The sequence below is a fragment of the Ictidomys tridecemlineatus genome, chromosome 12 (genome assembly GCF_052094955.1).
Source record: "Ictidomys tridecemlineatus isolate mIctTri1 chromosome 12, mIctTri1.hap1, whole genome shotgun sequence".
NCBI classification, from domain to species: Eukaryota; Metazoa; Chordata; class Mammalia; order Rodentia; family Sciuridae; genus Ictidomys; species Ictidomys tridecemlineatus.
The window spans coordinates 24,989,036-25,001,585 of record NC_135488.1 but is presented as its reverse complement, the minus strand read 5'-3'; the positions used below and the strand labels follow the sequence as shown (position 1 = coordinate 25,001,585).

Genomic DNA, 12,550 nt, shown 5'->3' with positions numbered 1-12,550 from the left:
AAAAGTAAAGGCTTTCTCATTTTCCTCAGGCCTACTGCTGAAGACAAGAAAATAACAGAGACAACATCACAAAGCCTTAGAAGTCAGACAGCAGACAGTGAGTGGCAGTGACCCCCAAAAGCTGAGTCCCTGACCAGGAGAGGATGAGCTCAGAGGCTTTATGCCACCAAGCCTTAGGAAGTGTCCCCTGGGGTGGGGGGTGATGTCTAAAAGCAGGAAGAAGGGGGTTGGAGCTGGAGAAGGGGTGAAGGCCTTCATTTAAGGCAGCATTTTATGAATATTTATGATTCATAGGCACTTGCAGATTAATACAAGGAGGTTGCTGCCCTCTTCACTCAGTTCCCTGGATGGTGTCCACCTCAGTGGGGCATCAGAGCTAGCTAGCAGAGCTGCCACTGCCTTCCTGACTTTTGCAGGTCACGGGCTCTCAGGCTCCTGCCCCCCAGCAAAATGCCAACAGGCTCACCCGGCTGTCTCTGGTAGACATGGGCACTCCTCCCCACCCTGGCCATCTCCTCTTCTGTCTCCTGGACGAGGCTGAGTGACCTGCCACCAAAAGCTCTCTAGCTGTTCAGTGGAATTCCCCAGGGAAACCACTGGGGCCTGCAGAGACCTTTCTTGGGAGCATTTTAATAATGGCTTCAGGTTTTTAATGTCCTAGAACTATTCAGATAATCTATTCATCTTTTGGTATATATTTGGTACATATCTTTTGGTATGTATTTCATATTTTGGTATATATATTTGGCATACTTCATATTTGGTAGTTGAAGGTTTTTGAAGAACTGATCTCTTGCTTCCAAGTGAATGAGTCTCTGAGCATGAAGCCGTCTGCCGTGCCCTGTGACACTACAGGATCCACAGCGGCAGCCCCTGCTTCAGCCCTGATACCGATGATGTGTGTCTTGTGGCTTCTTAATACTTGTCAGTTTTGCTAGCAGTTTATCAATTTTATGGATTTTTTTTTAAAATGGCATTTTGTTCAGTGATTTTTTCTCCGTTCTATTTTTTTATCAATTTCATTTCTTTCTGCTCTTCATTATTTCTTTCTGCCTATTCTAAGCTGCTTCTGCTCTTCCCTCAGGTTCTCACAATTAGCACATAAATAAGAGTCTTCTTTTCTTCTCTAATGTGAATGTCTCTGAAAGTTTCCTTCTCAGTGCTGGTTTCACTGTATCTGACAAAGTTTTGTATTTTCATTATCACTCAGTTGTGTATATTTCTCTTGAGAATTCCTCTTTGACATGTGGAGGATTCAGAAGCACATTTGGAGATTTTGTGTCATTTCTGATCGTTTGGAGGTTTTTCTGTTGTTTTTCTGTTATTGACCTCTACTTTGAGCTCAATGTAGCCAGAGAACATACTGTACATGAATATGATTCCTTTAATTTTGCTAAGGTTTGTTCTGTGACCCAAGATAAAATCCACTGTGGTAAATGTGCCAAGTGGACTTTAAGAGAGAATGGATAGTGCTCTGCAAACACTGACCATACCTGTTAGCTGACAGTGACATTCAGTTCCAGATCTTTGCTGCTTTTCTGTTGGCCCCCCACCAACTGTGGACAGCAGTGCATGGGTGTCCTCTGTAAATGCTTGAGTGTCTGTTTCTCTCCTCAGTTCTATCTGCTTCTGCTTCCTGTGTTTTGAAGTTCTGTTGAATGGCGTGTATACACGCGACAGGGCAGGTGCAGGGCTGCCATGGGCCCTGCTGATACCAACCTGACAAAGTGGGATGCCTGCAGAAAAAAGGCCTCCCATCCTAATGGCAGAGATGCCTGCTAGCATCAGACATGGTTCATGAGGGCAGTAAGGAGCCCCTTCACCTTTGTCTCTCCAGTGCCAGATGGGGATAGAAGCTCAGCTACCTGGTCAGCCTGACTCAACCAAGGTAGGACAATCCTAGTCAGGGACACAGCCTGCCCACCTACTCAGCCCTGCTACACTGCCAGGCAGGGGCACTTGTGAAAGCTGGGGTAGGAAGTAGACTCACTGGGCAGGGGCTCTGTGGGGCAGTGGGGTGGAGAACAATTCTTTCCCTGGAATCAGCCAAAGTCAGAAAGGCATATTCAAGGTTACCCGCTATCAGGTGGCACCCCTGTGGCTGGGGGAGTGAACGTCTTTGGAGACTTTGGTCTATGTCTATGGCTGGTTGTGCATTCAAACTTTTGAGGGTTCCATGTCCAGGACATACAGCTGGTATTCTGGGAACTCAGGGGACTACCACCTCACTGTCCCCAGTCCTGAGGTCCCCACTGGACTGCCTTCCTCCATCTTGCAAGGCATCCTCCACCAGCTGGCTGTGTGTGTCTAGGTCTGCAGGTGTGAGTTGGACCTGGGAAGAAAGGGGACTGCCGAGGAACTGAACTGGATGTTGAAGATTCTTGAAAACTGGCACCCCTCATCCTAGCTTCACCTCACGCCAGTGATGCCACATCTTTGCCGAGTACCACAGGCCCCTCCTCTTCAAAGAACAGTGATTCTGGGCTTGGGGATAAGTCCTCTGCTAAGGTACAGCAGGATGACCCCATCCCCCAGGTCAATGGGACATTAAAGTTCCACCATGATGCTGAGCTTCCAGCACCATCCCCCACCCAGCTCCCAGGAGCTGGTAACAGGCTGATATCTGCCAGGCCCAAGTCTCCAAAGATATGCCAGGCTGAGAAGAAACCAAAGAATAATAATTCTGAGGGCACCAAGTGAAAGACCCCAGCTGGGATCTCCTAGCAAAGCCACGGGGACAAATCCCAGGTTTCTAGCCAGGTGCTTGCAACCTCACTCCTAAATGTGCAGCCAGGGCTCCAGGGTACCAGTGGGTACTGCAGAGTACCACACTATCCTCCGACATCTCCAGCACCAGCAGGCAGGGCTCCCTCAGCCCCCAAAGCCTGGGGTTGCCCACGTGGACTGGGGCCTAGCCAGCACATCCGTGGGACCTGGCAGGCAGTAAGCGTGGCCGTGACGGAGAGGCTCCGGAGTGTGACTAACAGGCATTGGCACAGACACACGAGCCTCTGGAATCACTGAAAGTCTACCCAGTTGCTAAATCCACAGACAACATTTAGGATTTGCCAGAGCTGCTATTTGACAGCAGAAAATAACGAATCCAGATTTGTTCCACTTGAAAGGGCCTCAGCTGTTGCTACTTAAATCTGTACTGACACTTCCGTTTTCTGTGCTGAGATGATGTGGTGTGAGGGATGTGTGTCACTTACACAAAACAAGTAAGTATGTCTACTCTCTTGTGTGTAGCAAATGTAACCTAGGTGAATGCACACACATATGAACTCCCAGTACCCAGGTTGGCAGTGCTGTCCCCCTCGTTCCCCCACCAGCTCTCCTGTGACCAGCTGGCCGACTGTGGTCACGGGGAAAGGCTGGCTGACAGCAGCAGGGCCCTCGTGTCCACTGTCTTTCTCTGAACCAACCACTTCAAAAACCACTCCTCAGAAACTTTCAGAGGACTGAAGGAAAAGCACTTCAACCTCAGAAGTGAGAATCAAAAGGAGAAACAGACCCTTGTTCAAAGGGGGTCATCTAAGTCTCCCCTCTCTTCTGCGGCTGCAGGGAAACAATGACGAGCCCTCTGGCCTTGACAGCACTGGTGTCTCCCCCGGGGGAGCTGGGGCAGATGCTTCTGGTGTCTAGAGACACTGCTCGTTCAGCTGGCCCCAGCCCCTCTGTCACTACTTCCCAGCCAGAGGGCTGCCTGATGTTGTCTGAAGAAAACTCACTACAACAATATGCTCCTCGTTCAGGACAAAAGTGAGCTACAAATATGGCTATCTCAAGAACACCAAGCCTACCTGTGATGCTATGGGACACTTGAGGCACAACCCATGTGCCTGCCCTGAGCCTGGATGGCTGGGGTCGTGGGAGGAAAGTGAGAAGGTACAGGGGTGCCATTGCAGGGTTGGGCAGAGGCAGGGAGCGCCAGAGATGCTAGCCCACCCAGTAGAAGAAACAGACCTTAAGAGAGAGACAGGTCTGTGGAAGGAGAGGCGGGTCAGCACCCTGGCCAAGCAGGACTCCCCCACCTGCACAGGAATCTGTCCCTGAGAAGCCAGAGGAGCCACCTGGGCTCTGTGAGTCCTGGTTTTACACTGTCTCCCTGGCTGAGTGCACTACGCAGAGCCCCTGCTCACCTGGGGTTGCCTGTCACACATGACCCAAGTGTGGAGCAGCCACTCAGATGCAGGTACCTGTGTGACAGCCATCTCCACCCTCAGCTGCTCCTTGGCTGGAAGTCAGAAGTGCTGCTGCAGAACTGTGGTGCAAAACTCCACCAAAGCCTCTCGACACATGCCGACCAGCTCCCAGCGGCCAGCCACGAAGCTGCTTCTTTCCACAGCTGCGTTTTCCAAGTGAGACAATGGGGACAAGAAGCTTTGATCGTTGAGCAAAAGATGTCAACAATAAAGCTCTTTCTTGAAGTTTAAAAAATAAACCCAAAGCGTTCCAGCCCACACAAGCCCCACCCACGCCTGGCCATGCTCCTGTCAGCCGCAGCATGAGAGCTGTGGGCAGCCAGAGTCCTGGCAGAAGACAGGATGCCAGTCTGTGACAGGAGAGCTGAGTAACACAGTGCAGGCCCATGTTGACAGCCTCAGGCCCTTGGGGCAGACTGTCCTCTGCCCCCTTGGCTAACACCCTGAGGCGCACCTGCCAACACCCAAATCCAATCCCTTCACTGCATCACCTGATAACAGGATTCCCAGGGACACGGGGTGGAAGGGGGGGGGGACAACCACAGGACATACCTGTCTTGCATGGCATTAAGGACTCTGTCAGGTGAGGGGCCAACTATGCTGATTCCTGAGCACTTGGTGCCTCCTCCATGAGAGCTGACCTGGGGCCTCCATCAGCCCAGCACTCTCTGGATGCCTCCTCCACGGCCAGCTCCTGGCCCTTGTTCCTCTCATGGCAGACACCAGCTGAGCTCTCCTGCCTTTGTGGCCCTTGGCGGCATGCACTCCTAAGCTGCTAGCCATCTTTTGGGGCCTCCCAGTCTCATTCAAATGCCTCTTGCATTGAACACCCCCCCACACACACACCACCACCACCACCACTCACACCTCTGTGTTATGAGCTCTTCACCACAGATAGGGCTGCTCCATGAGCTGAGGGGTATATGTATAGGAGATATGCTCGGCCCTCCTCTGGCTGGGAACAGTCACTTCAGCTTGGAAGGGTGTCCCACAGCAGATGCTGCCTGGCACTCAGCTGGGGAGAGCTGCCCACCCTGGAGGCCAGTGGTGCTGGCTGCTGCAAATTCAATCATGTTGCTCTTCTACTTTCAAACACATAATGGCTTCCCATTGTTCAGAGAATAAAGACCAAACCCTCACTGGGGCCCAGGCCTGGCCTCCAGCTCCCCTGCCATCCTATGGTTAACCCATGGCCACACACAAACGTATTTCCCAGGGGAGCCCCCTGCCCCCAGACACCTGCTCTCACAGCACCACCACATTCCTCTCCATCCATAATTACAGAGCCAGGATTGCCTGTGAATAATGTCCCCCCAAGTCCCCATTAAACCACAAAACTGATGAAGACGGAGAGTGTGCGTCTTGCTCACCACTCCATCATCCTCAGTGCTGAGCCCTGACGGTGCCCACGGCGCACACGCGGTGTCTACCGAGTGAATGATGGAACGAGCGCAAAACAAACAGCCTGGGATCTGGCAGGTCTCCAAAGTGCTATTTATAAGGCCTCCGTCCATATATTAGAAATGCTTCAGAAATGAGGGAGGAAACCTCAAACCTGGAAGGGACCATAACTGTTTTTGGTTCAACACTTCTGGGCCTGGTTGGACCAGAGGCAGTGCACATATTTTCTTGCTTTTACTCAACAACCCTGCAAAGCTGGGGTCATCCATACACTACCCACGAGAAAACGGAACCCACAGGGGAGAAACAGCTGAGGCCACTTTAGCCCTGGGTACCAGGGTTTGTCCCAGTCTGCTGGGCCTTGGCTGCACAACCCAGGGAGGGCCATTAAAACTCCAGCACCAGTGGCCTCACCAAGGGCCACCTGGTATTCACTGGGGCTGTCCTGGTTCCCAGGTCTGTTCTCATTTCACTCACCAGAAACAGCTCCCTGGGTGAGAAGCCCTGGATGCCAGACACTTGGTCCATGGCATACACTTAGGGCAGAAGGGAGGCTCCCCAGGCACGGCCACTCAGCCACACTCACTCTGCATCCACAGTTGCTGTCTCCCATGAGAGATGCCAGAACTGGAAACTTGCCACTTCGACTAGAAACTGAATGGTAGGGCTGAAGTGTGCATCAGGGGACAGTCAGGAGGGGCTGCTCAGCACCCCACCCACACATCTGGATCTCCTTTAGGACCCTGACATGTCTTGGGGAGAAAGGAAATAAGATCTGGGAACAATCTCAGCCCGCGGTCTCTGCTTACAGAGAAGTGAGGGGTGCTGGATGGCGGAGGTGCAGGAAGCGCATCTAGGAAAACAGTAGCTCAGGGCGAGTGAGCGCGTCCTGAATAATAGACAAAGGTGCCCAGCTGACAACAGAAAGCACATCTGGTCGGGCTACTGCTTCTGTAAGCAGTTCTCATCTGCACCTCCCAGTATTCCACTGCTCATAAATTCCTTGCTGCCTCTAGAGTTGCACAAGCCAAGAAGATGGGCCTGTTGCTTTACCTTGCTGGCAGCAAAGGCAGGTCCTACCAGATGCCCGACAAGAGTGTCTGCGAGCTCCTGAACATGGGGGAGGCTGCAAGGCCCAGCTGTCTGCCAGTGCTGGCCAAGAAAAGGATACTGGAAAAGGTCCAGCCCAGTGGAGATGAGTGTCCCTGCAGAGGAACCCAAGCGGATGGAATGTGATTGAGGAACAAAATGCCATCCAGGAGGCAGTGGAGGAAGGGGTTCTAGTAGACTCCCACTGCCAGCAGCCCCAGCCCCAGCACAGCGTACCTGAGTGTGTCCACCTCCTCTCTGCAGAACGGGAAGCTCGACTCAGCAGAGCCCGGCTGGGACTTCAGCATCTTCAGCTCCATCTCCAGCTGCGAGAAAACACAGGGCCAAGGGTCAGCAGGTGCAGGGGGCTCTGCAGGCCTACAGACAGCACAGAGCCTAGAACCTTGCCTGGCCCCAGAGGTCCCAAAAGCACCATTCAAAGGTTCCCCAGACCCAATCCCCTCCTCCTGCTAGGGAACATAGGACGGGGGGCTGTTTTCCTGGGAATCCCAGCAGCCTGAATCTGCAAGGCCACCAGCATGCTACCTCTTGCAAAAATCACCCTTTCCCTTCCTTAACACTTCTGTCTGCAGATTAGCCATGGAGTCACAGTCATTCTGGGAATAATGTGGAGAGACACCAAAATCTCTGGGGCAAAAAGGGACACAGTAACTGGAAAGAACATATTCTAAATTTGCCACTGCTTTGAATGAACAGTCACAGTATTTTCTTTCTTTTGCTACTTCAGATTCCTCTATAGAATACAGAAGCTGAAGGCCTCCTCCAGGAGGAAAGTGAACTGTAATAACACTTGGACACATCAGGGTGGGAGGGTTAGGGAGTGGTGGATATGAGGAGTCCCAGTAATTTCAGGCTTGAGAATGGGTACTGTCAATGGCCAGCCACTGGCCAGGGACCTCAGGAGCCAGAGGACATGCACTCAGAGCTAACCTCCTCTCTCCACCCAGACATGGGCTAGCTAAGGAGGCCCCAGGATTCCAAGGAGCAGCCTAGAAGGAGCCCGAAACTGTGCCGCAGCTGCAGCTCAGAGGCTGTCTGCTAACAAAGTCTGGCCACTCCTCAGTGCAGCTCTCAGGTGCCCTTACCCTTCTCATCCTTGCCAGATGTGGTCCCTTGACCTTGGATTTCTCAGCCTCCAGAAACGTAGGTGGCAGAAATAACTGTTTATTATAAATTATTGTCCTCTGGTGTTCTGTGATAGCAGCTACCGATGGACCAAGACAATGTATTTCAACTTGCCAATGACATTCACTCCTAACATGCTGACACTAACATGCACTAACATGTCTCCTCTGTGAGGTGTGCACTTGTGCAAGGCCTTGTGCAAACCACAGTTGTTACCGACACAGTTGCTCACTACCAAAGAGCCCTCCCCCTTCCTCTATACTCGGGCCGTCCATATACCTTGCAGGTGCCTATCCTGAGAATCTGGTAGAAGTTTCCCTGAAACTGGCTCCGCCTGATGCATCTTCCATTTCTCTTTGTTGGGAGAGGGCAGCAAGACAACCGGAGCTATTTCGTGCCAACTTTGCTCTTTAATAAGTGGCCTGTTTAGAATTTTCTTTTCTGGGTTCAGAATTGATGAGAAACTTTCTAGGAAAATATTATCTATTCCAGATGTTTGTGTTTATTTAAAAGGACTTGCAATATGGTTCATAATTCTTTCCACAGAAGTCATGTAGAAACCATATTCTTTTTAGGGTTATTTTTTACTTGTCACTTACCTTACTATAGAGGTTTGACATATGCAGAGAGGTCTAAGCCATGGGTGCAAGCTGGGAATATTCTGTGTAGGGTGTGGGGGCCCCACCTGGCCACATAGAGTCCTCAGCACCGGAAGCTTTCTAAGCCTTCCCCAGCCAGAAGCTTGAACATAATTAGTCCTGCTTCTTATTTTGGGTGGTGATGCTATTACATTTTACTCGAGTTGTGAATAATTCATCTATTTTATTGGCTTCATTTCAAGTAACAGGCACCTGGACTCTTATTATTTCTACTACTTCTTGCTCTGCTGTTAACCACTGCTTTGACCATTAGATTCCTAACTTTTGTCTTACTGGGGTTTTCTTTTACTGCATCTCTGACTTCTGCAGCTGGAGGTTAGTCCATGTATATTCATGATTTCTTGTCCCATGGTATAAATATTTAAACCATGAATTTAGATGTTTCCACTGGCTCTGATGAGGACTGCTTTCAATACAATTGTTTTCTAGATTTTACGCACTTTTGAATTGCATTTCTTCTTTGAACCAAGAATTAAGACAGAATGTTTTGTTCTGTTTGTCTTTGTTTTGTTTTTGAATTTCCAAGCAATAGGAGCCTTTTCTTTTTCTAGTTTTGTTTGTGACTTCAAATTTCGTCACATCACCATTAGAAGAGGTTTTATTTGAATTTACAAAGGTTTATAAAGTTTATAAAGCTTCTCTTTATTACCCAATGTGTGATTAATCTATGGACATTTTCTACGAACACTCTTTAAAGAATGTGTCCTCTAACTCTGGGGACTGGGGACTCACAATACAACTTGCTATGTCACAGACAAGAAGGTAAACTCACTTGCTGCTCACATCCTCAACCGTCTCTCCCTGCCCCTCTGCACATGTCAGTTTCCTGAACAGTGGCGCTGTTCTCTGGCACACTGATATCCATCCTGTATTCTACACTGCTTTATGGCTGGAATTTAGACTTGAACATGACCAAAACGACAACCCCTGCTTCTGTGTTTAGGACTAACAGATGGCCCCACAACCCACATGTTTCAGCCTCTTGGTTTTGCTTTGTAATTCATCAGGAAGTCTTTTCCTTTTAATAGAAGAGTTTAACCCACCTATATTTTGATATATGTGTGTCTATTTCTGTGTATGTTCTTGTACTTCCTGTCTTATAAAAACTGTATCCCTCCGTGGCATTCTAATCTTATTTACTGTTTTATGTGTTAAGTTTTGATACTCAGAACAGTTTGTATTTTTCTTACTGGTTGCTCTTATAGCAGAGGCTCTCTGGTACTGTGCCTATACCGCCCCGTGTTAGGCTGTGCTCATCACATGTCCTGTGCAGTGTCTGTCTGGCCCATCTCTTGTTCACCTCTGTGGTGTCTGTCACTGTTAATTTCATGACTGAGCCAGATGTGCCCAGGTGAAACCTCACATCCTAGTGTGTCTCTGAGGCCACGGGGTGGATCAGCATTGGAATCAGTGGACTCAGAAGACTGTCCTCCCTGACACTGACATGAGCATCAGCATCCAACCCCCCAAAGGCCGAACAGAACCAAGAAAAGGTGAGGCTCTCTTTTTCTGCCTCCCAGTTTAAGCTGGGACATCTCAGCCTCGTGGACCAGGCCTTCAAACCTGGATTGAGTTCCACCACTAGTTTTTCTAAGTCTCTAGTTTTTAGATGCCGACTACAGGACTTCCTAGCTTCCGTATCACATGAGCCAATCCCTCATAACCAATCAAACCACTAGTCTCTCCAGGCAGACAAATGAATCGACAGGTTTTGTTCCTCTGGAAACCACTAACACCCAGTTAAACACACTTCAACAACTCAATGCTCTCCTTAGGGTATGTCTTCAATTTCAGCTACTAATGATAAGAAACCCATTTCTCCCTTCCTCTCCTATCTCAATACTTTCTACTAAATATCCAAGCCCTTTGACACCAGAACGTGTAACAGGTACACTGCTACTATTCTCTTAACTCCGTGCAGCTCTTGTGGCGGGTTTCCCGGGGGTACTACCTTCCTGTGCACCTCCAGTCTGTCCTCTTTCCTGCCTTCCTGCCCCTCTCCTGTTCAAGGCCCTCAGGTCCATGGCCTTCTCCTCTGGCTTTGGGGGCACTCACACTCTACTGGATCATGAGCTTTTACTTCTTGGCAAAATGTGTGCATACAATCACATGTTCGAAGTCTACTTCTTTTTCTGTGACTTTTCCTGCTTCTCTCCTTCTGTCTCATAAATGGGCATCCAGATTTTCACTGCTCATCATGCAAGATGACTTTTATCACATCCAGTTTAGCATGAGGTCACACTGGAGAGGGGCTGGGGCCATTTTCTTTTCTTTAATCCAACCTGTTGATTGTGTTGTGAATTCAATCAAGAGCCACTACTTGTCTCCAGCAAGAAGGGGAAGCTGTGAACTCTCATCAGAGCGACCACTACTCTTCTCTGCTCAGGCACAGGGTGCAGGGGCCCCTCACACAGCTCCCTCCTATCTTGGGAGCCACACAGGGGCAAGGGACCCACTTCACCAAGGCCTGTTCTTGCCTCTCATGAGGTCCTGTCCAGCAAGGTGAGCGTCATTTAGCCTCTTAAGCTCTTTTCCTGCGCGCCGTGCCCTGGCGGCTCCCTGTGCCCATACCTACATGCTGCTACGTGTTCCTCTACTCGGGGCCACCTGTCTCTGCTTAGGGTGTGGACTTAGCTCTGTTCTTATTTTGTTGTTTTGGTTTTCATTCTTCTTACTTTTGAATGATTTCCGGAAATGGAGTGATTTATGTTCAACACCAACATGGAGCCCTTTAATTTTAATCTGTAACTTAGACTCATAACTAACACACGCTCAGCTCTGTTCTTCTCACTGGGCCAATTCTCTTCCCCCTGAGCCTATACCAGAAAACCTCCCCAGCCCTGTCAGGCAATCCATCTCCTCACACACCCACAGGCCCGCCCTGCCCACGCCGCCATGCTGGCTCACAACTCTATCACCCTCCTCCAGTCCCGCGGTGCGAGACAGTGGCCATCAAGATACACCCAGGGCTCAGGTTTGCAGCTGCAGCCCACTCCTCCGTCCAGCCTCAGGGTGAACTGGGACACCAGCTCCTCCCAGGAGCCTGATGCCCAGACACACTGTCTAGCTCCCGTTGTCGCTTCTGCCAGACAGAGTACACATGCAGGGAGTTGAGCCAGCACTGGAAGAGAGGACCTAGACTCAACACACTAGCCACCCCATTTAAGAAACCATCTAAACCTACCAGTTTTTAAAAGGGAGGCAATGTGTGGAAAGATACTGAGATGAGACCTGAGGAGGGTTCCCAGTGACCCAGCAAACAGCTCTCAGCGTTAACTACCTGCCATCGGCCATGGGGCTTTGCTGGCTGTGCAGCCAGGGCCACGCTAAGGAAGCCCTGAGATGCCCCGTATCCTCCTCCTTGTCCTTTTATCACTAAGGTTCAGCAACAATCTGGGGGCTCCACAGGGCAGGCCCAGAAGAGGCTATAACCAAGCCAGCTGGATTCTCACACCTGGGCAGGTGGGTGCAGGGTAAACACAAGGTCCTTGGGGTCGCTCTCACAGATTGCACCCCACTCGCCACCTGTGGATGAGACCACCTGTCTTCGAGGTTTCAATGCCAAGTGGGAAACCCTAGACTACAGGCCCTGGGTCAGGGCACAGGCTCGAGCAGGGGATAGACAACAGATGAACCTGCCCTGCCCCATATGGCGACCCAGGCCTTCTTCCCCCATCCAACACATGCTCTTACACTCACTGTCTAGAGCTCTCACACTCATACAGTCAAACTCATAGACGCTGAGTGTGGCCACGGCCTGTCTTTCTTCCTCTCTGGGCCCCAGTACATTGCACATGAGGCTTCTCAGGTCCCAGGGGACCTGCCCTCACTCTGAAGGCCAGCCTACACCAAGAGAGCATCCATTACCAGCTTTCTTTCAGACACACCAAGCTAATCCACGCTGCTATTACTTGGCCAAAACGAAGGACAGAAAAAATTGAAAATGCATTAATATTGCAGGCTGCAACTACCTATTTCATACTTCACTGAGAAAAACTTGTGTTTAGAGTCGGTTTAAAAGAACAGTGAACACAAGGACTAATTGGATTG

At 50.2% G+C, this 12,550-nt stretch overlaps 1 protein-coding gene across 32 annotated transcripts in view; it reads right to left on the bottom strand.

The window, feature by feature from the left end:
- LOC144369124 (mitotic spindle assembly checkpoint protein MAD1-like) overlaps positions 1-12,550 on the bottom strand; it is a 278,411-nt gene that overhangs the window by 71,232 nt on the left and 194,629 nt on the right. For 21 of the 32 annotated variants that reach the window (XM_078028198.1, XM_078028188.1, XM_078028190.1 and 18 more), the window contains exon 13: positions 6,933-7,021. In XM_078028198.1, coding sequence (XP_077884324.1) covers positions 6,933-7,021 — 89 coding nt within the window. Of the gene's footprint in view, positions 1-4,199; positions 4,384-6,659; positions 6,812-6,932; positions 7,022-12,550 lie in introns of all 32 variants that reach the window. The other 11 variants (XM_078028201.1, XM_078028200.1, XM_078028183.1 and 8 more) reach the window with 4 other exon arrangements.